This window comes from Echeneis naucrates, chromosome 3, assembly GCF_900963305.1.
Source record: "Echeneis naucrates chromosome 3, fEcheNa1.1, whole genome shotgun sequence".
In the NCBI taxonomy this organism is placed as follows: domain Eukaryota; kingdom Metazoa; phylum Chordata; class Actinopteri; order Carangiformes; family Echeneidae; genus Echeneis; species Echeneis naucrates.
Genome location: NC_042513.1, coordinates 16597281 through 16623405, shown reverse-complemented (window position 1 = coordinate 16623405; position 26125 = coordinate 16597281). Strand labels below are relative to the sequence as shown.

General features: G+C 39.9%; 1 protein-coding gene across 6 annotated transcripts in view; it reads right to left on the bottom strand.

Annotated features, from left to right (window-relative positions):
- Positions 1 to 2253: 2253 nt before the first annotated feature.
- The window catches only part of phkb (phosphorylase kinase, beta), an 89017-nt gene continuing 65145 nt past the window's right edge, over positions 2254 to 26125 (bottom strand). For 5 of the 6 annotated variants that reach the window (XM_029497614.1, XM_029497615.1, XM_029497612.1 and 2 more), the window contains 16 exons: positions 24516 to 24609; positions 18275 to 18358; positions 17414 to 17518; positions 15929 to 16011; positions 15166 to 15256; positions 12760 to 12818; positions 12358 to 12520; positions 11476 to 11557; positions 11230 to 11287; positions 8093 to 8183; positions 6805 to 7010; positions 6169 to 6303; positions 5797 to 5926; positions 4841 to 4948; positions 4400 to 4540; positions 2254 to 4008 (listed from right to left, as the gene is read on the bottom strand). In XM_029497614.1, coding sequence (XP_029353474.1) covers positions 3871 to 4008; positions 4400 to 4540; positions 4841 to 4948; positions 5797 to 5926; positions 6169 to 6303; positions 6805 to 7010; positions 8093 to 8183; positions 11230 to 11287; positions 11476 to 11557; positions 12358 to 12520; positions 12760 to 12818; positions 15166 to 15256; positions 15929 to 16011; positions 17414 to 17518; positions 18275 to 18358; positions 24516 to 24609 — 1768 coding nt within the window. In that variant the 3' untranslated portion in view covers positions 2254 to 3870. Of the gene's footprint in view, positions 4009 to 4399; positions 4541 to 4840; positions 4949 to 5796; positions 5927 to 6168; positions 6304 to 6804; positions 7011 to 8092; positions 8184 to 10860; positions 10952 to 11229; positions 11288 to 11475; positions 11558 to 12357; positions 12521 to 12759; positions 12819 to 15165; positions 15257 to 15928; positions 16012 to 17413; positions 17519 to 18274; positions 18359 to 24515; positions 24610 to 26125 lie in introns of all 6 variants that reach the window. The other variant, XM_029497613.1, reaches the window with a different exon arrangement.

Genomic DNA, 26125 nt, shown 5'->3' with positions numbered 1-26125 from the left:
CTGATACTTATCTCTGGAGGGATGAATGGCTGCAGCTGCACCAATATGGCATGTGTGAACGAATGACGCATGTTTCAGACATGAAAAAGAAAACAATACGCAGACAAGGGAGATACACACATGGGGTTAATTGATTTATCACCATGAGCCCTTTGCTTCGCTCTCTCTTTTGCACGTTTCTGATCTAACCGTCAGGTTTGTGTCATAAAATAGGCCATTGATCTTTGTGCCACTTAGTGCTGGTTGCTAATGTCCCAGATGGTCCACGTTTGTTGGACCTCTTGGCCAATGCAAAGCCAAGCTGAAAAATGACCTCTGTTTTGATGCAGTGTGGGTACATAAGCAGCATGGAGAGTTTGTGTTTGGGTTTCTGTCCGAATTTATAATTTCATCAGTTATCTATATGTGGCTGCTGCTGTTTTTCAGTGTGCTGGAAAAAAAACTGATTTTAAAGGTGTAATTGTGAAGAGATATGAAATAATAAACAATGTTCTGTTCTGCATAAACGAGTGTGGCTCTTCTAACTACATAAAAACAGATCGTGGATTTGAATCAATGACATTTTTGGCTTGTCTTTCTTAATTAGTTATAATCAGTATTTACTTACTGCAAATGAAACTTCTCAGAACCCTTAAACCATATCACTTTGATTTCCTGAACTCTGCTGCAGCCTAGTGGACTGAAGAAGTAGAAACTCAGGCCAGGATGTTGCACTCACTGGAAAAACATCACATCATGCCAATCGCTTCAAAATGAAGGCAAGGATGAGTATTTCTTACACGTAAAAAAAATAAAATAAAATAAAAACAACTTTCCAACTCAAACTACAGTGAGCCTCATCACAGGCACTTTCAGGAAAAAGACTCACAATGCGCACAAAAATAACAATAATAATAATAATGAAAACCATCTCAATTTAGGGTCAGTGGAAAATATCCAGACAGTAATGACTCGGTTTGGATTTTATGACTTCTTATGATGGAACTCTCCATGAAACAGGGCTGAGGGGGTAACAAAATACATTTGCTATTACTTATCACCACTGTTTTATTTTGGATTTTTATTCCACAGCATCTGAAAGATGAATACTGGACTTTTTATTTTAGTTTGAAGCAGAGTTTTTAGATTGTGCAATGAATTTTATTTTCAAAAGCACAATAAACCCCAGGAATAAAAAAAAAACAAAACAATCACAGCATTTTAGAAGAGCTCAGATTGAACCAAGATGTGGCAACATCGGGTAAAAATGAGACAGCAGAGTGCTCACGGCCTCAAATATTAGAGATGAAGAAATATTAGGTTTTCATTATTGATGTTGTGTTTATCACAACCAAACCTCAATGCTGAGCATGTGGTAGCTTGTGAGTTTGGTTTGAGGTCACTAGTTTTATGTTATAGCTGATAAAATGGCCATTTCTTTTAGCTTTGTATTATATTCTACAATGTTTTCTTACACAGCTTCTAAAGTGAGTCATAGAAAGACTTGTTTCAGGGTCATTAAGTTCTGCCAATGTAAAAATGTACCCTAACCATTAACCCTCGATGAAAAGATAAGAATTTAAAAGGAACTATTCTAGTACTTCAACTGAAGGCAAAATATAAAACCACCGTTATTTCTGTATTGCTGTAATCTTTGACCAGGTCAGTCTGATCATTTCAGCCCCTCACTAACAACTGATTGTTCTGTGTAAAATTAGACTTTCTTAACTGTAATAGAAGGCAATTACTAAAGCCAGACAAAATCCTGATTCAAAAGAGAAATAAAACATGGACTAGTAAATCCACTGCCTCATGTTAAGAGAAACATTTTTTTAATTTGTCTTGCTGAAGAAGGGATTTATTCAACAAGACAGGCAAGAGGCTCCTTTTACCAGCATGCAAGTTGATTTGAATACATTGAGCATGAGGCAGAGCTCATTTATCTTCTCTGGCTCTCGCCCACCTCTCTCTGTCAGTCAGTTAGTCAGTGCTGCAGACAGCACACTCACAGCCTTGGTGGTGAGATGCAGATTGATAAGGGGATCGGGCAACTTAAGTGGGTGTAACTGGCAGCATCCGATACAAATGCCAAACACGCCCCACAGGGCTGCAGAAGTCACGCTCCAATTCTGCTGCAGTTTTAGCTGAGGGGCGAAAGATTTTTCTGCTTTATGTGAAGTAATTACATGTCCATGCAGTCCCATAATGCAAACGCCACTTATTTCCACACATTCATAAATACAGTTTCTCAAGCTGAAAGTGATCCCACACGTCTGTGGTTTCCATGATAACTTTATTTTGTGAAGCTGCAATTTTCAGAGGTTGAAATTGTCTCGCACACACAGGCGATGTTGGAAGGCTGATGATAGTGATGACTTGGACAAGGACAGGGATGCTTTAAAATAAGTCAGTGTGTCTTTCATCATCTGTATCTAAGAAGTTTTTTCTGCCGTGCATATTCAACAAATCTGGGTCCTCATTCCCAAATCCTCAGGCGATCAGTAGTCATTGTCATGCAGAGCCCTATTGTGCAAATAAGCCCCGTAAGAAATTTGATTTTGTTGCCTAAAACATTCAGGGAATCCTTAACCATGGTAACGGCAAACAGTACTCATTGTCATGTGGCAGACTGTGCTAACAGAGAGGACACAGATCTCCTCTAAGAGATATGTCAGTACGTCACAATAAACACCGAACTCTGATATTTGCGTATTTTGAGCAAAATTTAAATCTTCATTATTTTGCAGTGGACTGAAACCCACTAATAATGCTAAAGGTCTGCAGATAGTCTGAGTGAAGTTTACAAGGCTCGGCTGTGTCTGGATGAAAATTCATGAAGCTATTTTTAGAAATCATATGAAATAATGGCAGAAAAAAAAGGACTTCCTTCCTCAGGTAATAAGTGACGCTTGCTTCAGGCCCCTGAGAGCCGAACCTACCGACATCCCTCATGATACAGTATCACCTGCCTCTGACTTTATTCTTGCACCTTATAAAGCTATGCAGGATACTGCTGGTGAGGTATGAACATCTGAGCCTGGTTCATTTAGCTGAGCTGACAGTGACTTTGATTCCAAATACCTGGCAGCCAGAACACAGAACATATAAAGTGGATTTTAAGCGACACCTGAAAATGAAAGAAATATTTCTTGCAACAGGCTGATTTCCTTCCTTACTGAGATTAATGCCACTCATCTGCGTGCCGCTACATCAAAAGCCAATTCACTGCCTTAACATCCCATTTCACCTCTGAACACCCTCATTTGCTTACTTCACACTAAGCTAAGCTAACCTATATCACCTGCATGCTCTTATTGAATTATTTTCTAGTCTGGAGACTGAACAAAGTGCAGAGGTAAAGTGAGTTACAAAGTGCCACTGAGATTTTTATTAACTGTTGGAGCAAAGGGCACACTAATCTAAGGCATCCAGACAGATGGCAGGAGAGTCGTGTATCAATATTAATCCTTTCTGTTCTATTTAATAACTGTTCAAAGCTTTACTTAAATATGCTACCCCCAGAGCTGTGACCAAATAAAGATGTGTGTAAATAAAACAAATGAGACAGGTGTTATGGTGAAAAACAGAGTTTCCCCCACTGATTACCATTTTGTTTTTAAGCATGACTGGTTTAACGCCGAGAGCAAAGCACAGACATACTAATCTACTGCAGCTGAAGCCCCTGTTCACAGCTTCTGCTGTTATTGGGCAAAGCCCAAGGAAAAACCTAACTTGGAGGAGTGGGTGAAGTGCTGAAGGGGGAGTGGGGGGGGGGGGGTAGAGTTCTGAATACATATGATGGATTCTCTTTAGTCCTTGTCAGACCACTTCATGACTACATGAACTCTGTGGGGGTTGGGGTTGGGAGCAGGACGTCAAAGCATTATAAATCTAACTAACAGAGCATGGATCGTCCTTGCAAGGCTTGACATCCCCTTGCAGCAACTGGATCATAACAGCCTTGGTCAGATAGCTGCAGGTGCCTCTTTTTCCAACTGCAGGTGTGTTGTAGAAAGCCTCCATATTGTCCTGGGGGTAAAAACACCAAGAGGGGTGTGTCATCAGAAGATCTCTTCTCATTTAAAATGTTTAAAAACTACTGTTAAGCAGCAAATGATTGCACCTGAAGGTATGAATATCTTACTGGAATAATATAATATATCCTGGCAGGATTAAATCTCACAAATCTAATACAGCTCTACTGATTCAGAAAATGGCACTCCATCCTTGAAAAAGCATTTAATTAAATTAACCCCTTGGCTAAATTATCAGTGTGTACTCGGAGCAGAGGCTTGGTTCAGTTTGGAAGCACATCGATTTAGAGAGGTGAGGAGATCATTTTGTGGTAGACAGAATCTGTTTGAAGGAGAAAAAGTTCTAATCTCAGTTAAGTTGAATTCCTGGAGGAAAAAACTCTGACCTGTTTTTCCACGCCTCCGAGGCAGCTGCGATCCCTCTGGAAATCATTGAAGGCTTCCTTCACCAGACTGTCCAGATCCACCTTGTCGCTAAACTCCAGCTCTGGGTTGCGCTCCAGCACAATGGACACCACCATCAACAGCTGCACATACAGTGGAGATATAGCAAGGCAGTCAGCAACTACAAACAGCACAAGAACAACATCAGCAGTAGAGTGACTTTAACTAAAGCAGATTTTTTTAAATCACAAGCATTCTTAAGTTTACCTTTACACCAAAGAGACAGAGAGACAGATGTGCTACTAACTGAGTGAGCGATTCTGGACAAATCGCAGTAATTCAATGGATACAGCATGAACAGAGTAAATGTGGATTAAAATTCCATACACATCTATTATGATTTTTTTGCATCCTTTTGTCCTGTGCGCTTTGAGACTCTTTACCTCCACTATGATTTGTCTGTACTCAGGCAGGACAATGTTCTTCAGCATGTCCTCAACCAGCAGAGAGAAGTTCATCTCATACATGGTCATGTCACACAGCGTGGGTTGCTGTAGAGAAAAAGGGAGGGAGAGAGATAAAAGCCTCGTTGGCTGCTGTGTGCCTTCATTGATTATCAGTTAGGATGTCCTCTGTATGTTTTCAGCTTCTATAAAAGTATCGCAGCTCTGTTGCCTTTCACTGCAGTACAAGATTTTATTGAAGATGTAGGAACTCAAATCGGCAGCTCCACCTCAGAAGAATTTGGCAAATCACACTCACCAATAAACAAATAATCAGCTGTTAAACTGTTGAAGTTCTTGTTCGTCTATTTAGAGATCCAGGTATTGATGGTGATAGAACAAACTGCTGGTTCAAATTAGTGACATGATTCTCACTCTATCAACAATTATTCAATTAGCCGGTCATGTTGAAGCAGCGCTTTGTATTTGATCCTGCTAATATAGATCAGCAGTGTCAGTTCATGTTCCTGCTCTGGCAGGAATATTGGCTGGTTGCAGTGTTTCGGAAACTGATGATCCCACACAGTGAAACACTATATAGACCACTGAAAGACAAAAACATACATCCTCATCTTCAATAACGACCCTTTTAATTTAATTTAGTCCCCAAGAATGAACATGTACCAGCAACAGGTCTTTTTGCAACTGATTTTCTGTGTTCTGTATCTGCAGGTGAAAATATCTCGACGGACACAGTAACTAATACTTGAACCAACACATACATGGGAGAAACCGCTGCTGGTTAAGATGCAGGAACATCATAGTCATCTGTCTCTTTGAGGCCTCTGTGTGACTGTCATACAGGTTTCTATGATTTAAAATGTTTGTATCGTAGCGCAGTACACAGTGTCACCTCCAACACGTCGGGTCAAAGCCGTGTCAGCGGGGGCAGGTACCTGTGGGAGGTGAGTCCCCGCTACTAAGATACCGTTGGGGGTCCGCTCCAATATCTGCCACACACGATCATAAAATCCCAGAGGGGTCCTGTTCAGAGAGCCATCTATCTGACGCCGGTTCAGCCAAGACCTGAGGGGAGAGCAGGTTATTAGATTAGAAGAGAGCAGACATAAGTTTAATCATTCCTGTGGGGGACACATGCTTCAGCAGCGGCAGATAATAAGATAGGGATTTAGACAACAGGACGTAGTAGATAACATTTAAAACCAAAAACATTATGAATCAAGTAAACCTTTACAGGTTTGTGAGGCCAATAGGATGAGGGAGGATGGATGATACTCTGGGGGAGTGAGTGGGTGTTTGAGGAGCACCTGCCAGCGTGCTCCGGCTGCAGGACGTCCAGCAGGAGCTGCTTGATGTCGCTGGGGGAGAGCTGGTAGATTTCCTGGGGGGGCATGTCTCCTGCCCGGATCTTCAGCTCATGTTTCATGGCCTGCACAATCCATCTGGAAATACACACAGGTCAAGCACTTGTTCTAATCTCCATTTAGATTGTAGCTGACATCTTTGTCTTGTGCCTGGTTTCCAGCTTTGCTTCACAGTGCGAGTATTTAGACAACACTTGACAACTGTAACCGTTTCTTTTCAACAATTTCTTGTTTCGAAACAACTAGTTTGCACAACATCGTGATGTGATTTAGCTGACAGTATTTTTAGACCACATGTCTGAAGTGATCCAGTCCGATTTTGTCTCAGTCTGCAGCAGCACAGCTTTCAGAACTACAAATGTAAGGAGCCACTGGTGCGGACAGCTACAAGTTCCTGATGTTTTCATTGGCTAGCTGAAGGAAATAAACTGAGATTTTATGCTCGCAATGTACCATTTGTTTCAGTCGTTTCATGTGTTGTGCCCTGAACACCAGGGAGTGAGAATTATGCGTTAGTCCACCTTGCTTCACTAAGTACACAAGCATTGTTAAGCTGACTTCATCCTGACTTTGTCCTACCCGACTCTGATCTTGATCATGCCGCTGAAGAGCTCTGGGTTGCTGGAGATAATCCATCCGATGTGGATGACCAGCTCCTGCTGAAGAACAGCCTCGCGCTCCCCACCGTGCGGAGAGCACTTGCTATAGATGATTCCCTGGATCACCCCTGGCGACAGTGGGTTGGAGATCACCTCCTCCTCATGCCCAAAAAGGCCGAGGGTCACCTGGCATTACAGGCATTAGAGCACCAAAGGGAAGAGAGCACACACACAACACCCACATACAGTTAGAGAGTCAGGAGCTGCACATCTCATTGGTTCTGGTTGAGAAGTGCAGGTGCACAGGCACGTGTACATTCACAGACTTGCATGTGCACACAGCTCTTTCTTCAAGGCACAATCTCTACAAGTATCTGTTCCAAAACTCTGAAATTGGCCTCCTCTCCTAGAGTCGTATAAAAATGAGAAGAAAAAAAATGACTCCTCCAAAAATTACTCTTTTGTATTTTGTCCCTTCTGAAAGCCATCTTATGAAAATTACCCCTCAACAGGCTTCCTGATGAGGACACACTTTTATCATTGCCTTCAGCTAATGAAATTCAGCATCAAACTTGAATCACAGGATTGACTTAAATAGGGTGATGCCTCTTATTTTTTCCAACTGAGCTGTTGTAAGCAGAGGGAGACAGCCATCTCAAATTTTAAATCAGCTTTTCCAATCATGTGGAGGGGAGCATTCTCTCCAGTAGGCAATCTATATGCAGATTCACACCTTGAGCTACTTTGGCATAATGAAATGCCTAAAACTGTTCAGAAGGGTAAAATGAGGTGAGATAACTGACACTCTTGAGAGGAGGCTAATCTCTGAATACCACTTGACAAGGAATGATGCGCTGAGACTCAATCAGCGATAAGTTGGCTGAGGCAGTCACATCAAAAAAGAAAAAAAAAAAGAAAGAAAGAAAGAAAGAAAATATAGTCCTGGGTCACAATACATCAATCGGCTCACTGAGTGTGTCTAGACACGTGAACACATTGCAAACTGGGATCCTATCGGTCATGCAGGTCACGCTTGCAGACACACTACAAGTACAAGTGAGATGCACAAACAGTGGAGGTGAACTGTGAGGAATGTGAAAATGCAGCTTGCCTGAGTACCTCCTATTGGATAACAGCAGGAGGAGAAAATTATCATATACGTCTAATTTCACTTTTCCAATTAGTGAAAATGTAAATCCTTGTCTTGACATGCTACGACCCAGACTAATTTTACAGAAGGGAGCCCAGCTGTCTGTGTGTCCACTTACCTGCTTGCCATGCACTAAAACACTAGTAATACTGGGAGCAAGGCTGTCCACTAGCTTAGTTATGAGACTGGCAGCAAGACGGACAACAGACCTAGTGGGCAAAAAGACACAAGAACAGTCTTGGTATAGTCACAGATAACGACTAGCTGCCTGGACTTAAACATAGTTTTTGTTCATTTGTGATAAAAGGCTACAGAGCAATTCCTCCGCTTTGCTGCAGTCCTAGTAGAGCACGTGTTATACAGGATACATGTACTGCATGTGGACATAGGAATGAAATAGACTTTATGTTCAAGATCATTTCCATTCCTCAAATATTTTATTAAAACTGATTTTGAAATACCTAGAGAGTTCATTAACATGGGAGTTGTTACTAATCTCATATTTTGGCATTTCTTTCTTCTTCTTCTTTTTTTTTTTTTGGTCTGCATTTGCCTTCATACTTTAATATGGGAACGTCTTGGAAATATAGTCTTGCATTTAAATCTTTTATTATTTCAGTGCTTGTGAGTATGTGTGACCATCACCAGCCCTCCCTGGAAGCTCCTTTGTTGATCTTTATTGAGTGAAATGTGTGTGGCAGGGAGGGCAGTGCTCTTAAAACGGGGGGGGAATAAAGCACAGACATGATGCAGAAGGATGGACAGAGGAAGGGAAGCAGGTGGTTCTGGTAGGAACTGGTGGAGTGAAGGATGCTGTGCTTTTCCTGCCACCTCACTCTGTGCAGATCTCTGCAGAGATGGGAGTCCAGAGAGGTGAAGGTGTCCCAACAGAGGAGTCGAGTCAGATGGGGTACATCGTGATGGAATGAAAGAACAGCTCAGCCCATTTCAGGCAGGATTCATCAATTCTTCATGATGTGACCCAACAACGGACAGCACCACTGAACCGCCCAAGCAAGCCCACATCAGAACGGGACAGGAAGGCCCCCCATCCACACCCGCCATCGACATCTCACACCCCGAACCCCACCCACCGGACAACCTGGAGGTGGTGCCACAGGGTGCCAGACCCATGTCCCCTGACGCACACAGACCAAGGACACTAAGGGAGAAGGAAATTTTCCATCTTCTATATTTTCGCATTTCAATTACCACAGCATCCAAAAATCATTAAGAAAATGCTAAATCCCTAACTGAGTCCCTTTTATAATCAAAGACAAAGATACCAATTTTAAAATTAAATGGTATAATTCTTAATTAAGTGTATGTGGTTATGAAAAAACATATTGGATTTCCGCAAAATATTTGAATGTCCACTAATTTCTATGTTTATTCTTCACAAGAGCCACTGCTGCCTTCAAACTACCTCCTTTTGTCTGCAGAAATCCTATGAGGAAAAAGCAGCACGTACAAACTGTGGTTATCTTTGCATGGCTGGGGGTCGCTGCAGACACACACACACACAGACAGACAGACACTGGAATGAAGCTGTTTCACTCACAGGGATCATGAATATGATCAGGTGAAAAACAACCTCATCGTATTATGTGCGAAGGACAACTGCTGTTTAGTGGATGTGTTGGAGGGTGTGCAGAGGTAATCAATGCTTAAACCTGTGGAAGCACATCTTGAGCACAATGAATAAAGAGACAAGAAAGCTTTAATGTTTAATATCCATGATGTGGTATCAATCTGCCAAAGCTTTGTTGGGGAAATATTTCAAGCTTCACTTCCTGGGCCATGCTAGGTAAAAGAGAAAGTAAATTGACGTATTGATGCTATTTCCCAGCAAGTTACAAATTTGCCTCTATGATTTTTATTTTTTTTGTCTGTATAGCATAATGAGATTTCTCTATGCAAAATCTGATGAATCAGTGAAACAGCATACAAAAACATTGTCATGTCAGTAAACTTGACACAGATTCAAACCATACCATGGACACGGAAAACGCTGACCACCAAAGAGGGCAACAAAAGCTCCTGGGGACAACCTTTTAGAGTATAAGGTCACGTTTCTGTGCGTCAGGCCAGCAATATACCACAAATAAAACTGAAGTTTGGCAACTTTATGTGCAAAATAGAGCCATAACTGGAGTGGTAAGAACAGGCTTTTAACAATTAACATTATCTTCATCTAACATATTACACCACAATAAAGTAAAATCGGTGGGTTTTTTAAATCACAGACTCACCTTCTGCATTCAGAAAGGTGACTATTTAAGATGATGTAAAACAAACGAAACACAGGAAATTTAATCTCGGTTCCACATTCTGTCTGTGATAGACCGCACCCATCATCACATGACAGCTTGAAGACAGAAGACGACAGTATATTTATAGGACTTCATTGTACTTGGTAGAGAAAAAGAAGCGACTGCTGTCTGCTCCCAAATCGAGCACCAAGCTCTGCCATCGAAGCAAAACAGCGAGAGTAAAGGTGCTTGCGGAGTTATACTGTATCTAACAGCCAAATACTATTTGATTTGCAGTATATACCCAGCTGTATGCATTGGGTGATGCTGCAAAAACAAAACAGCAGAAGTAGGGATCCAGAGTCATGATGGTTAATGGAGAAACAAAGCACACACTGATAAGAAGGTCCTGTTACTCATCTGAGGCAAAGCGTGCTAGCTATGCTCAGCTGCCCTGATCAAAATCATGACGTGTGGGAGGTAGCCATCGAATTAAACAGAGGTTTAACCACAAATGGTATTAGCTGGTTGGGTGGACTGAACCTCACACAGCTCTCAAGGAAGCTAGCAAGCTAGCCAGCGAACTAAGAGAAAACATGCAGCATCTTCGGTCTGTCTTTGTCTCAATGTTTACCTGTTTCCCTTGCACCAGAATTGTGGTGATGTGAGGGGCTATAGAGCTTGCGAACTTCTTGATAATAGCAGCAGTCTGGCGCACTGCAAGCCTGCAGTTCAGCCACATTGAATAACAGTTATTTGAAAGTGCCAACAAGAGTAGTGATTTTTTTGAGAATGGCAATTGGGAAAATAAGAAGTGTGGACAAAATCATTTGGCGGCAAGGTTCCCCAGCAAAAAATCTCACAATTCTAACTTCTCATGCAGTTTTCTAATTCAAATTACAAGCTCCTTCTACACAGTACAAAAGATGCACAATTTTACCCAGAATAATGATAATGAGGAGTGTGTCTTTTGAATGTTTGAGTGTGTGAAAGAATATCAGACCAAAGCTTCCTGCTGCCTGCTCTTCTGTAGATTCTCTCCAGTTCCTCCATCAGCTTCTCTGCAATAACAGAGTAAATTTTTGTCTCCAGGCATAAAAAAAAGAAGAATCACAATGAGATATGCAGGTAGTGAATAGTGAACACTAATATTACCAATATCATTACAAAATTTCTTTTACAACTAATGAGGATATCTCCTAATTTCCTTCAAGTTGCTTGCTCACACTATGTGTGAATGTGTGCTCACCATCTTTGGCGAGAAAGTCTTGTCCCTCTCTCTTAAGAACGATTCCTGCAAGCTGAGCCTGGCTGGCCAAGCAGTTGGAGTCCTGGATAATGATACACATACAGGCACGCATGCAACCCTTATGTAGATTGGTGAGGGTATAGTGCTGCCTCATTTATATTTGACAAAAGTCTTGATGTATTTCATAATTTTCTATCATGCCAGGGGACAGTCAGGCTGAATTATTTAGTTAAGATGCAATTGTAATTATAAAACAGCTATGAAGTTCAGTGACCTCTATGTGGCCACTAATATGCTTAAATCCATTAAAACCAAAAGGGTGGATGGAGTCTGTTGTAGAACCTACAGGGACTTCTAGCATAAATTTCTCAGGGAGACAACAAATCACAACTGCAGTCAAGGTTTAATTCTCTGAACGTGGATTAACACTGGAAAGTTTAAATTATTCATATCAAGAGCTGGGCAGAGAGAGCTTATTGACAGGTGAGTGTATACGAAACCTGGACCTGAGGAAAAATGTGTAGCAAATAAATAAAAGCAGGAAACAGGAGAGTCCTGATGAGAAGGAGGTGTGTCGATCAAGTTTCAGTTCCTCTCTAGATTGCTGCATGTTTGACTGTCATTTTCTCTGAAATCTACTCGGGAGAATTTCCTATTGCCTTTGTCAGCACTAACTAAAGCTGGTTTGATTATTTGATGAACATAACCATACTGTAGATTTATATAACCGCTAAATAACATTGTAAATCTGCCGTAAATTATATTTTCAAAAGTAGATACATTTTTTGTTTACTTAATTTTTTTCACTGTATTGCTTCAAATTTGTTTAAAAATATATCAGATTTGAATCTCATTGTGTATTTCTGAACTGTCTGGACTCACGTAGAACTTCTGGATGATCTCGTTGGTGGGCCTGTTCACCCACTCCTCCACACTGATCTCCGGCTGCTGCTCCAGGTTGGAGGCATTGGGCGTACTCGTTTGTCTCTTCACCTTGGAGTGTTTGGGCAGCTCCAGCTCCTCAAAGCTCTTAAACTCTGGGATCCTGTGGACACAAACCTAGATGTTGTTCACCATCATCCTATGTGCTTGCTTTTCCCACTTGTAATAATGTAAATTTCAAGCCACAAACAAAAAATACTACTATTACTGCTTTGATATTTTGTTATTTTAAACACGCAAAACAGCATCTGAAGTTTCCATGCCAGTTATACTGTAGTTACGGCAGGAGCTAAGGCACTGACCTCTGATAAACCAAGGCTAAGGACTAGAGGAAATTCTTACTCTGCCTCATTAACACGCAGGAAGTCCAACTGCTCCACCACTGCGCGTGATATCAGGGTCTATATGTTAATGACAAGAAGAAACATACTTAATTTGCAAATATATTAGCTTTTCAATAAGGCAGCAATATACAAGAGGTGGCAGATTGCGAGGAAAGGTATGAATAAATCTTATTAAAAGCACAATAACAAAAACACAGGAGGAGAGGAGTTATGTGCAAATGCCCAAGGGGAGTTGTGTTGCATGATACAGTCGACAATACAACTGTTTGAATAATGCAGTTCATAACAACTACCACAAGTAGTGAAGTTCTCAGATTCAAATATTACAAATGTGCTTTGCTGCAGTAACAAGTGTGGGTCTAACAAAATACTGTGATGATATAAGTTTGGGTTTTAAAAGCACAGCGGTGTAGGAGTAAAGAGCACAGTTCAATAGGACTTGCTCCATGTGGTCTAAATGTGATATTAGCCATTCCAACTGAAGTCAAATCCAAAACAGAAATAAGAGTGTATAGTGTAGAGTGTATAGAGTAGCAGTCCTGCTTCCCATAACAATGATATGATGAAGAGTTGGGGTTTTCAAAGCTGGAGGAGTTAGCTGTGAATTGATTTGCAAATACGCAAATGGAAGGAAGTAGTTTAGAGAGAGAGAGAGAAAAAAGAAACGAGGTGGGGATGATTACATGAGGAAATTTCTGCTGAACAGCAAAAACACTAAGGGGCTGTGGCTGGGAAACCTGTCATGAGTTTGACAAAGCAGTTGGTTAAAGTTGTGAAAAGAATTCTAGCTTTACCTTGAGTTTATTTTTCTGCTCTTTGCCATCAGGGGGATTGACTGTATTGATATTCCTGATGGTTAAAGCAGCACAGTCTGCCATCAAATGTGATTATCATCTGCTGGGAACTGCCTGTGGTTAAATTCATGAACCAGCCAGTATAGTTATAAACTACAATAAGGAGGGCGTTAAAAATTATGAAGTTGAATACAATGTGATTTTAGAGCTCTTTTTTTCTGGTGGTGATGTGACTGAGGCTACTGAAAGCGCTAAGAGTGAACCAAACAGTAATGCTAGAAAACCAAAACAATGAGCTAAAAGCTGCTGAAATGCTCCACAGAGCTGTCGACTACAGAACAAGGGAGTGAATTATTTTGTCCCCACGAACCAACCTTCCTTTTTTAGATTATAATTTTGATTACAGGAGTGTTAAAAAAGTACTTAAATTTATATATTTTTTATATATTTTCTTCCATCGATCTTTTATCGTTTTGTCATTTACTTTCCATGTCGCTCAAAATTTCTCTTTGTACGCCCATTTCTAAGGTTTTCAAGGAAATGTTTCCTGATGGTTTTCATAGCATCTGCCACACAATAATTAATTCAGGCCATTATGGAACCAATAATGTTTCTGATTCAGATTTCGCGGGAGACGAAATATACCTTGGTACTCTTCATTTACAGAAACATTGAGTTTGTTGTTTCTTCTTTAAGCCATTCCAGGGTTTTTTTTTTTTTTCCAATTTGCAAAAAGCATCTCCAAAATTGTTTCCATCTCTTGTGTAAAACAGTCCAGACTACAGCCAGTCCCAACTTTCCAAGGCAAAGCAGAACACGCTGCCTTAAAGATTGAATGTGGCGGACCAAGGTCAGAACACAGAAAACACGGCTGCTGCTATTGAAATGAGAGGGGATTTATAATTAAGGGCTGGGAACATTTTGTTTGCTATCCAAAAAAAAAAAAAGTAATGAAACCCTGAAAGACCATTTTTTGAATCATTTGTAATATTAAATCAATGTTTATTTCAGAGGCAACTGCAATATGAAATAGAAAAAAGCAGATAGCCTATTCTCCCCTCACAGACACAAACCATTCCACTAAACCAATCTAATACTGGTTCACTGGCCTACCTAGAGTGATTCGAAATCAGTGACCCTCAGTAAATGTTTGACTGCCCATTAAAAAGGTTAAAACACAGCAAGGAGTTCTTGGTATAAAATGCACATTAAAGACAATGGACATATAAAATGAATGAATGAATGAATATGCTAAGCAGTTATGTATGAAGAATCAACTCCGGTACCAAATCAAATCAATTCAAACTATTAAGAATATTTTTGGAAATAAAAGGTTTTACCAATATCTCTCCTCAAATGCAGTTAACTTCATATTTTTATGTGGAATGTTGCTGATGCTGATCTCAGCAACCTGTGAAACTGAGTCAGCAGATCACTGAGCTTGGTTAAACTTCATTTTCAAGTGTTTATTTTGTTATTGAAGATGAATTTGAAATTGCATTTAGTTGTTGATGAAATTTATATTTCTTAAAAGGTTTTTGATTTTCCTTTGGAGAAAAACTCAGTCATCATCTATTCACAGGCACATATCATCAACGTATTACACAAACCTGAAGCCTATCGACGTGAACTTTGACCCCTCCGATGTTGCCTTTCTTAAAAGATGCCAGCATGTCCAAAACTGGGTTGAAGCGGCTTCCCCTGGTGAGACACAGGTTATATTTTATTTTTTACTTATCTTTTCATTTTATTGTTTGTCTTAACAATTGTCTCCCAACGACTGTATTAAAGCCAACAGTATCTGTTTGAAATAATCACAGCTGAAGTTTCAAAATAAATCAAGCGTGCCTCAACCAGGCCCTCATTGCGTCATCCATTGTGCTGTCACCATCTATAAAGGTCATCATCCCGATCAATAGCAAACTAATGACTATTGAGTAGCCTCTGTGAGAAGCCACTGACTCATTCCAGGTACTGCAGAGTGGCTTTGTTGCACATTTAACATATGGCTCTTTGGATAATGGTCAATACTGCTGGAATCAGCCCACCAGCCAAGTTATAGTGATACAAATGAGAAACATTATCATCCAATCAGCAGGCACATACAGCAGCACTTTCCTGCTATAAAGATAAATAGTACGCATAAAAGGAAAGAGAGGGAGGGAGGGGGAAAAAGATTGGATTTAAAAAAAAAAAAAAAAAACGAGCTAGATTGCGGTGTAACTGTCAAGATATTTTGTTGTGTGCTTCAGCTGTTACGAGAAAAAGCAAGGCAAAGAGTGATGTAGTGATGGAGAGATAAGAAAGGCAAGAATTCTTTTAGATGACGGAGAAAAAAGGTTTTAAAAGGCTATTATGGAGAATTTATATTACTTGATGTTATCCTCGCGGATGAGAACCAGGAAGAGTGGACGTCCCTGCATCTTCCAGCACTGTTTGATGAACTGCAGGGCGTTCTGCAAACACACACACACAGTTCCACATTTATGTGGATATGAACATGCTGGTGGTTCAAAGATTTCACTTTCTGCTGTTTCTGGGCAGATACTGAATTAGTTCCATGAACAATGTTCAACTTCCTTTCTTGGGAAAGGGACGAAAGTTTCAGTTTGAATTAGAGGTTCTTGATCAAGAATCTTTCAACATGAGCATTTAAAAAGTTGATTAAATGAATTTGATTAATGATTGTTACACTTTATAAAGTTTGCATAAATGCTCAAAATTACAATGTATTGGGTATAATACTACATATATAGTGGTACATATAGTACATATCTTACAAACTGTACAATTGAAGGTAGGTGATCTGGCTCTGTGCAGACATGACATTGTTTTATTTATCAAATCAATCAATCATTCAGCCATTTTGAAAAGGAATATGTATATTTATATAATAATAATAATATTTATATATAATAGTACATTATATTTAGTATATTTTGCAAGATGTTAGCATACATACAATTTGCCTAACGTAAATTTCTGTGCCATAAGGTTTTGCTTCATGTATAAATAGGCCTTGGTCTTAATCTGATAGATGCACACAGTCAGGAAATAAGAAGAGAGAAAGATGAGTTGACATGCAGTATGAACTGAAGCAGAGAGGTTATAATATGCAAGTGATCTCAGCCCTGAGGACATCAGCCCTGCAGCTGAAGAGTAGTCCTGGGAGAGAGAAGCTTTTCACAGCTGTTTTGAAAGTTGAAACAGTCTCTAGCTGGCTGGAAGCTGATCCACTATTGCATCTAATCTACTAGTGAAATGTGGTTTGACCTTTTGGGAAATGCCCTTTTTTTGGTTTCAGATCTGTAGCTAGATGAGAAGTTTGGTATCCGCACAGAGCTACTTTGACAATTGTTAATTTTTATTTTTGTGCGGATTAAACAAACAAGATCAATTTGTTAATTAGTAAGGTTTAGAGATGCTGCTGGGCAGATTATTGGGAAGAGCTAAGCTAGCTGTTTCTTCCTGTCTGTAGTCTGTTCGTGCTCAGCAAAGATAACTGCATCTTGAATTAGGCTTAATACTTCAGCACAGACATGTATGAGAGTAGCATCAATCTTTTCATCTACCCAATTTGCGTATTTCAAAAAAAAAAAAACAACAACACACTATTGCTATCATTCTGGATATAAAAATATTTCAAATGAGAGAAAACTAAGCTGTAGTTTCAGTATTTTTCTTTTACAAACTCACTATTCAGTGTATTGATTAAGCAATCAAAAAAAGAATAGTCTAAAAAGTATTCAATCAAACCAGAGTAGCCTTTTCACAAATATCAGGCAGGTTATTTAGGGCCTACAAGTTCACTTTGGAGCTGTGGCAGAGCTGAATACATGAAGTTTGACCCTGACTTACCTTAATGTCATCAATCAGCAGCATAACATCCTGGGACAAGTAAAAGTCACTTAGATCAAACACTATTGGGTAGCACACCACTGTCTTGCCCAGGATACGATAAATCTGGAGAGAAAACCACAAACACACACCAGTGCATTAGAAGACAAATGGCTCACAAGTAGCCACATATACAGTAAATACATTATTCTCAGCAGCTTATAAAACAAGCCATCAATCCTAAAATAGAGGGAACACACATAAAGTACACAGCCACTCCTGACTGGTACTGTACAAAGCTCCGTTTCACACTTATGGATTATCACATACGCACAGGCATGCACAACCATACAAACACAGTGATGATGATAATGTCTTCTAGCAGTCTGCCATTTTCCCTATAAATGTTCCATTATAATATTGCCTGCTTAGCAATGCGTTGGGAGCCATGATTCATTTGTTCGGCGATGCCTCTGTTTGAAAAAGCTGCTCTCGCTTAACTTACTTGGTCATATTCTGACCTTCATACAGTATGGGAGAAGATACAAAAACATCGGAAAGAGTACACACAAAGATACATGCATAATGCAGGAACACATAGTCCCACAGCCACATAAGATGCACTCACACGGACACAAAAACAGACTTCCTGACAGCAGATGAGCATATTAAAATAGAGCAAGACCTCAGATTCACCACAGTCTATTTCAGCATTTATTAATGCAACTGAACCGACTGCAGAAGAAGACAAATATTTTTCTCTCGCTCTCTCAACGTTGAGTTTCTGAGCCCTGAGAAACCCCTGAGAAAAAATAATGCAGATCAATATGTGGGAGTTGTGTTCCAACCTGTGTGTGTGCGTGTGCGTGCAAATTCATATACCTTGCAGGTCCCGATACAGCCCACTGGCCTTTCTGGACGCCCACTCAGCCCCAGCTTCTTATTGATGGCAAGTAAGCGGTATGCCTAAAGGAAGACGCACATGAACACATTCACATACAGATTCAAACAAATGCCTTGTCGTAGAACATAACATTTAAATTGCACACATTACTGCTGACATTTCTGATTTCAAAGATAGCAAATGTTTATTTGTGCATTTCCTTGATCACATCAACAACGCTTCAAGATTAAAAATATATTTGACTCGAAATTTTTTTTATCTTATCACAATGAAAATGTAAGTCCTTCATCCATCTGCCGCATTCAGATATTTCTGTTGCTCATAAGCTGAAATGGCCTCCACATGGCAGGACCAACTACTGATATTAGCTCTATATAATGTTATGAGGTATGGTGATAATGAAAGGTCCCTGTGCAGCCATCAGCACTCAGTGGACCCATGTACACCCATCGGCCATGAACCTGATAACAGTGTTGATAAGATGAGACATGGGCTGACTCATTATTACAATATAGCAAGCTGTTTGATACTGACATGGGTCGCAATATTGAAAGTTTACTAAGTTTACTGCAATATTTGGACCCTGAGTTTCAAATAGATGTCAACAAACCAGGTCTCTTTCTCTCTCTTGAATTACTGTAATAAGTTGCTGGATAATTAACACTGGGAGCAGGTTAAAACTATTTCTGTTTACTATCCTAATTACATGCGTACTATACAAAGTCACACACGTGGAAGGCTTCCTGTGGACAAAGACTATTTCACAAGTTCTGCTAATTGAACAATGTCTCAGGTAACAAGTTTAGCATGAAAAGAAGGAGAATGCTGCTGGTCTTGATATATCAGGAGGATTTTTTGATTTGTGCTCTTTGGCTTTGACAATGTTGCTTGGTTTGCTGCTACAGGTAATCAGTTGTCATCCTAAGTATTAGCACCTTATGCTTAAAGAGATAAACACTGAAATAAAAACAGTTTTCTTAAAACAGGAATTCATCCACCAATCCTGAAAAGAACTGCATATTGGTGAAATTATAAATTTAGTGTTTTTTTGGAGGTGGTCTCGAGCGAGATTCCACAGTCTGAAAGTGAAATCATCCAGTCAAGACAAACGTATGGCAAGTATGCAGTGCAGGATACCCAGTACAAGGAGAGTAAGAATGAGCTTCACATAGCCCTTAAATCCAATAGGGATTTGGTTGAAGAAGACAAGCTCAGGGGGTCAAGTTCAAAAAGTAACTTAACTGCTGGAAAAAAAAAATTATGTTGTGTCTGAGTGAAAAAGTGTGAGTCAAACCACAGGTTCAATTACATATATATATATTATAAATAAAAATTAAATCAATTATATATATATGTATATACATGGAACAAAATGGGCAAATAAAATCCTTGACTTTTTTCACAGGTGTTAAAGTAATTATCTAAAGTGTTCCCTGGTTCGCAGCTATTCAAACTAAAACAGAGGAAAAGGTCATGGCCTTCTCCACCAACCGCCACTGAAATGAATTTGAAAATGGCAGCAAGGAGATTCAGGATACAGAAACTCAGGCAGACGAGCTTCCAGTGTATTTCTTTGGAGCTTCAGATAAAAGCATTTTACCGCTGTGTCACCTGCTGTCAAAACACACTGTTTCAAAGTTAAAAAAAGAAATAAGATGGACATTGATTTCTTTGCTCTGCTTGCTCTGAAGCCCAGTGGTTTGACATACCTGCCACAACGTATTATTTATGTGTTTTGTGATGTGCCGGGGATGAGTGTGTGTACTTGTTCATTCCCAATGTGTTTTATCATGAAAAGCATCAGTACACCCACACATTCAAGTGGCACAGCATGAAATCTGCCCATCAAGCTCTCTCTGCTACATTCTACCATCTAACACCTGCTGCAACTCACAAAGTCAGCCAAAAGGTGGTGCTCTGCTACTCCTGTCCATCTGCCGAATTGAAACACTTGTACTGACCACAACAGGAGAAGGCAAAGGTTAGACCAAATGAAAGAAATTACAACAAAATGAAAGAACAAACTTACTGTAAAGGGAAAAAAAGAAAGATGCTGTTAATGTTAATTGAGGACAAAGCAGCATTGCAAATCAAAACTGTAAAAGAAAAGGATGAGACCTAAGGCAGAAAAGCAAGGGAGGAACCTCTGTACTCAACACTTCCTGTGTGCAGAATACCAATGAAGAACGACTACACGCAGGCGGCCTATCAAAGCATCCTTTCATTCCCTCACATTTCCACAGACCGAAGCACAAACAGCAAGTCTGGCAGGCAGGAGATATAGTAAAAAGGAAGACTCTAAAGCTGCTTTTTCACAACTGCAGTGACCACAATATATGATAAACTTACTGAAAAATTTAACAACTTTAATATCCGCATAAAGATGCTCTTTAGGTGTGTTGGAGCTCAAAGACTAGGATGTTTCTGTATCCATAACTTTGTGAATGCTGTGACAGCTGATGCTGTCATCCAAAGGGATTTATAGCAAGTGGCAGTTCAGCATCTTACCAGACAGTTCACAAAGATACTGTACATGGTCTTTGAATTTGGGATTAAACTTTCTGCTCCTGTGACAGCAAGGATTGGCTTTTTCAGTAATAATAATAATAATAATAATAGTAATTAAAAGATCTTTTGGTTGCTGAAATTATTCTTCCTGTAAAGTAGCCTTCCTCTAAGTGGACTGCAGTATAAGTGACTGTGGTCAAAATCCACAAACAACGATATGTGTTCAAATTCACCCAATGCTTCAAATGGATCTAATACGAGGTTTTCACAGTGCAGCTGGTCAAGCCAAGCGGATTTTCAAACCTTTTTTTTGGTAGCATTTTTTTGTTGAGTCATGATGGCGGGACAATAACACAAACTTCAAACATTTGCTACAAGCATTTAAACTGGGCTGATTTTTTTTCTTCCTGCTTTCAATAAAAACAAGAGTTGGTTAGCTTGTACTGCGCAATTTAACATCCAATGCATTTCCTTAACCTCTGCAAAAGATATCCGGACCAAAACATTATCACGCGCAAAAGTAATAATCAAGAAGATCAAGAAAATTAAGGCACGAAACACCATACATTTCTTTCCTGTCCTCTGAGACCTTAAATCTTGTTAATGTGCTCATTTGGATAACTTTTGGTTAAGGCAGTGATTTGTGAGGGGACAGCATTTGGGGTGCAAGGGTGGGAATAACACATTACAAAATGTAATTGCTATTCCACCATCATCGGGCGGCTGTTGTCAATAAAATGGCTGCAAGGAATGAGGAGAAGTGAGCAAGCAGAGGCCAATGCCCTGGAAATGATGGTGACTCCAAGGTAAACTGATCCTTTTGAGGAAGAAAGACTGGCTGAGGTTGGGATTTAATATTCAGCACAGTGCCTGCTCTGTCTCACAATCGCATATCCATCTGAGAGGAAGAGCACCACACAGAAGAAGGAAGCTGAGGGGTAAGGAGGAAAAAGTAACAGGTATGACAGTTCAAAGGCAGATGATGGACCTGGAGGAGCGAGTTGTATTGTTTAATGGACGTAATCTGGGCGGGGTGGGATGTAGGCCTTGTGGGCAGAATAGGGCTTAAAAGGTGAATGTGACGGATGGGAGAGGGACAGAAGGTAGGAAGACAGCACAGTGCAACGACATGGTAGGAGAAATTGTTTTTTTTTTTTTATAGAACATGGTGTGGAAAATAGATGCAATGTAACAGACATGACAGATGGCATATAAAGTCTGGGGATGAGATTGGAGATTGAGTGACAGAAGTGACAGGAGAGACAAAAGACAGGAAAATCGTAGACTTCAAACAGCACACATGTAGATGAGGGGCAGTGTTGAGGGAAGAGACCGGGGCTGTGGTGGATATGATGGAAGTGAAGTTGGGGTTGATGTCAGATATGGCAGCACAAATGGTGTAATCTATGACAGATGAAAGAAGCAGGGTGGACAGCTAGTGATGAACTTGCTACTCGCAAATTGACAACAGATTGTTACCAACAGGGCAGCTGTAGTGAACGGAAAACCCATTTGTGTGGCTGGTACTTCATCCTCTCACTGGAATAATTATATCAACAAAAAGACACCTGCTATATTTTAAAAAATCTTGACGGCATTTGTTCTACTCGTTCCACCTTTTTGTGTGCTGATGAGGGACTAGGGTCCAGTTCAAGTAAATTACCAGCTATGAAAAAAACTCCTTTTAGACTGTGGTCCATTTTGACTGACTGTTTTGAAGACTTTTGCTTTGTGACATGATGCATTATCGTGTTGATGAGGATGGTCAAATGTGGCCATAAAAATGTGAAAATGAACATGAACATTACAACAGATGGTACCATAAACATATTGATTGATTGGTATTAGGGCCTCAAAAGAACATCAAGAAAATATTCCTCACACCATCGGCAGCCTGGATTGCTGACAGAATCAGGTTGGGTCATGGTCAAGTTGGATTCATGCTCTTTGTACCAAGTTCAGAACCTAAGGGCCGATACCTACGCAAAAATCCACATTATCCCATCTTCACGGGTCCAATGAGGATCCCGATACAGCCCATCACAGCATCAGGTATCTGTTTTTGGCTGACAGGACAGAAACCTGAAGTGGTCTCTGCTGCTGTACCAGCTAATAACTGTTCAAAGCTGTAAAAAATGACTGATAAGCTTGTTCAATCAACAGCATGTTGATTTTTCTTTCTTTCTTTTCTTTTGGCAAAAATAAAAATAAAATACAATTCAAATGCCAACTTATATTTCGATGTACTCATATTATATAGCCAATACCACGATGATGATTATGATGATGCAAATTCAGCTTTTTCAAAAACCATTATGCATTTTCTACCATTTAAAAAAATATTAGAATTATAGAGCTTTTTGTTTTCTCGCCAGAATATCCACAACTGAACTACCAATTTTTGACCTTCAGGCTTTTCTAATGCATAAGTAATGATTTTAAGGTAATGAGTAAGTCCAAATGAATGTTCCTGAACATTTTAGATATTTTTTTTGTAACTTTTCAATCTCCCATCTTTTCCATCTGCTCTGAGAGCAAATTTAAAAACCACTCAGATCTTTGTCTCTCCAATTTGCCAGAAGGAAACAGTGACAGTTTCATCATTATGCTGATCAGTCAACACAATCACTGTTTTACTGATCAATCACTTTGACCTATCCTGAGCCTTGTTGTGACTGATGGGATAATCAAAGGGAAAGTCTTAATGGAAGGATATCTTGGACTGACAAGCCGATGGACTGACAGAGCCAAATTCTGCTGGGTTATTGATAGCTAAGTGCTGAAATGTAATCTTGGCTGTCTGTAAGACTGATTTGTGGAATCGTAGTGGTGGTGGGTGCCATCAATAGACGATCACAGTTTAAACGTCCCTCAAATCATTCAAAATAACCAGGAATGACTTGAAATCGACTTTAGTGTTACGTTAGCAGTGAAGGACTGCAGTTAATAGTGTACTGCTAAATTTCTGCAATCACTGAGCTGTCACTTGAGCACGAGCATGATGTTTCTCCCTCCAACAGTGATAGTTTGATCATAGTTTAACAGTAATTGCCCACAGCAGGCCTCTCAGACTTTTTCCAACCTTTTCAAAGCCAAGAGGACAAGGTTTTAAACTGGGTGTTTGTTTCCTCTAATGTATGCTTTGAGCATTCACATGCCTGGCTCATGATCTGGAGTAGTAGGCCTGTGATTAGCATACATTTAGTAAACTAAATTATTACATTAGTTTACAGATGAGTCAACAAAAAGCTCCATTTAGGCCTAAAACATCAGTGGCATGAGAGGGACGTAACATGCTGTTAATGTACGTATCTGAATCCATGTCCAGCTCTGTGTTGCATTTAGTGCATTTAAGTTGAGCTGAGATGATGTCGTCACTCATTCTACATTCTGACCAGGATTCACCTTCCTGTTGTCGATCAGTCAATCGTGTATTAACAGAACTTTAAATGGATTTTATCTATAGCATTGCATCTTGTATTCATTTTACATTGTATCATGACACCTACACTAAGCTAGTGTAACACCACAGCAGCTATCTCATTTTGATATAAACTGGAGCATTAAAAAGTCAGCTTAAGGTGGAGCTATAATTAACTCACAAAGTTAATGTAAAAACTGATCCAATTTAAGAACAAAAGGAAAAGACCCTTACACTGTCCATCACTGGTAGATGGATGCATTAACAGCCTGATTGTGTGCTCAGGTTACCTTGACCAGTTCTTTCTGAGGCCAGATCTGGATTGGCTCCACTTGCTGGGGCGTCTGGGTCTGAATGCCGTAGGTGTTCAGAAACACCTGCAATCTGCCAAACACACATGCAGAAAAAGACAACCAGGTGAAAAAACAGGACAAGGTAAGATTTACTATATGGCAGTGCGATGAATGGACAATGGGCCACACAGACAGTATTTCTCTAGTCCTGGGTCCACTTACAGTGCTCCATAATAGAAGCCATATTCACCCCCTCAAATATGAACTCTTTCTATGTTGCTCTACTTCCTGCCACAGCTGGCTGTGTATGGCAAATGTACAAAATTGAGGCCACAAAATGGAGTACCATAATTAGCATAATTCTAACATCCTATTATACTTTTTCTTCCTCTCTGATGCTTAAAATGCGGCTGAATTCACAATAAAGCTAATCTGTTACTTGTTTTTTTGTTTCCAGAAAAATATGAAATAGTGACTGAAGCACTGCCCATTTAGACTTTAGTTTAGCATGCAGCAGTCCACTTCAGTTCCAATGAACTGAGTGAGAGACAGTGACTTTTAATTTCAGTGGTATTTACTTGTAAAATGATTACTCAGGGAGAAAGATGCATACAAGTCCTTGTTAGTTTCCTGGTCAGCTAGATGAGCAGCCCAGAGAAGTGTGCCTGCAGAGGCAAAATCCTGACCTCACACTCAGTGGGCAATACTGTATGCTAAAAGAGTTAGCGTTGCTTTTTGGAAATTGGGTCTCTAAAATGAAAAGTCTGCAAAACTAGTTACAAAGGTGCTGTACTCTTACGATCCCTCTATTGGCAGGACAGGAAAAAAAATACACACACAAATTAATATTTAAAAAAAGATTCTTGAATTACTTTTTCTTTACTAATCATCTCCTTGTAAACCCACTGTACTGTGAATCTACACCATCTGCTGACCATTAAATCTGTTCAGCTTTGCCTTTGGTAAATCTGCAGCTTTAATGTCAATAGAACAGTAAGTTGAACTCTATTCATCGATTCATCGATTGAGCTTGTGCTCCTGCAATTATAAAACTCATGTAAATCAAGCTGATTGTAAATCTTTATTTGTTGTGCGGCTGTTGCTACTGCAGTGTGGTTCAACTCAAGAATTAGCACGCTGAAGTGAATCACTTTCTAGAACAATCTCTTGATTTATCCATTGAGTCTCGCTCCCGGTTAGATGTGAGCGAATGTGCAGGGGTGTGCTCAAGTCTATGTGGGTGTTTCACATCCCAGGAGGAAATTACTTTGCCACATAGAACCAAAGAGAAGAAAACATGAATATCATCCACAAACACAGCTTGGTTTACAGCCAAAATATTAAATATCACATCATAAAAAACAGATTTAAAGCGCTGTATGCAGCATAATGCATAATAGATTGCATTAAAAAAATAATAGTAACAGTAAAAAATATGAATGAAACATTAATGTAAACATCAGCACACCTTATAGTTAGCAGAAAGCTGAAGAAACTCAGTGGCTCCTGAGACTGGCTCAGAATCTTTTAGTGAGAGGGAGCAGTACAAGTTCATTGCCTCGTTCACTGGATGTACTACATAGTAAATGTGAGCCCCGACTGAGTCA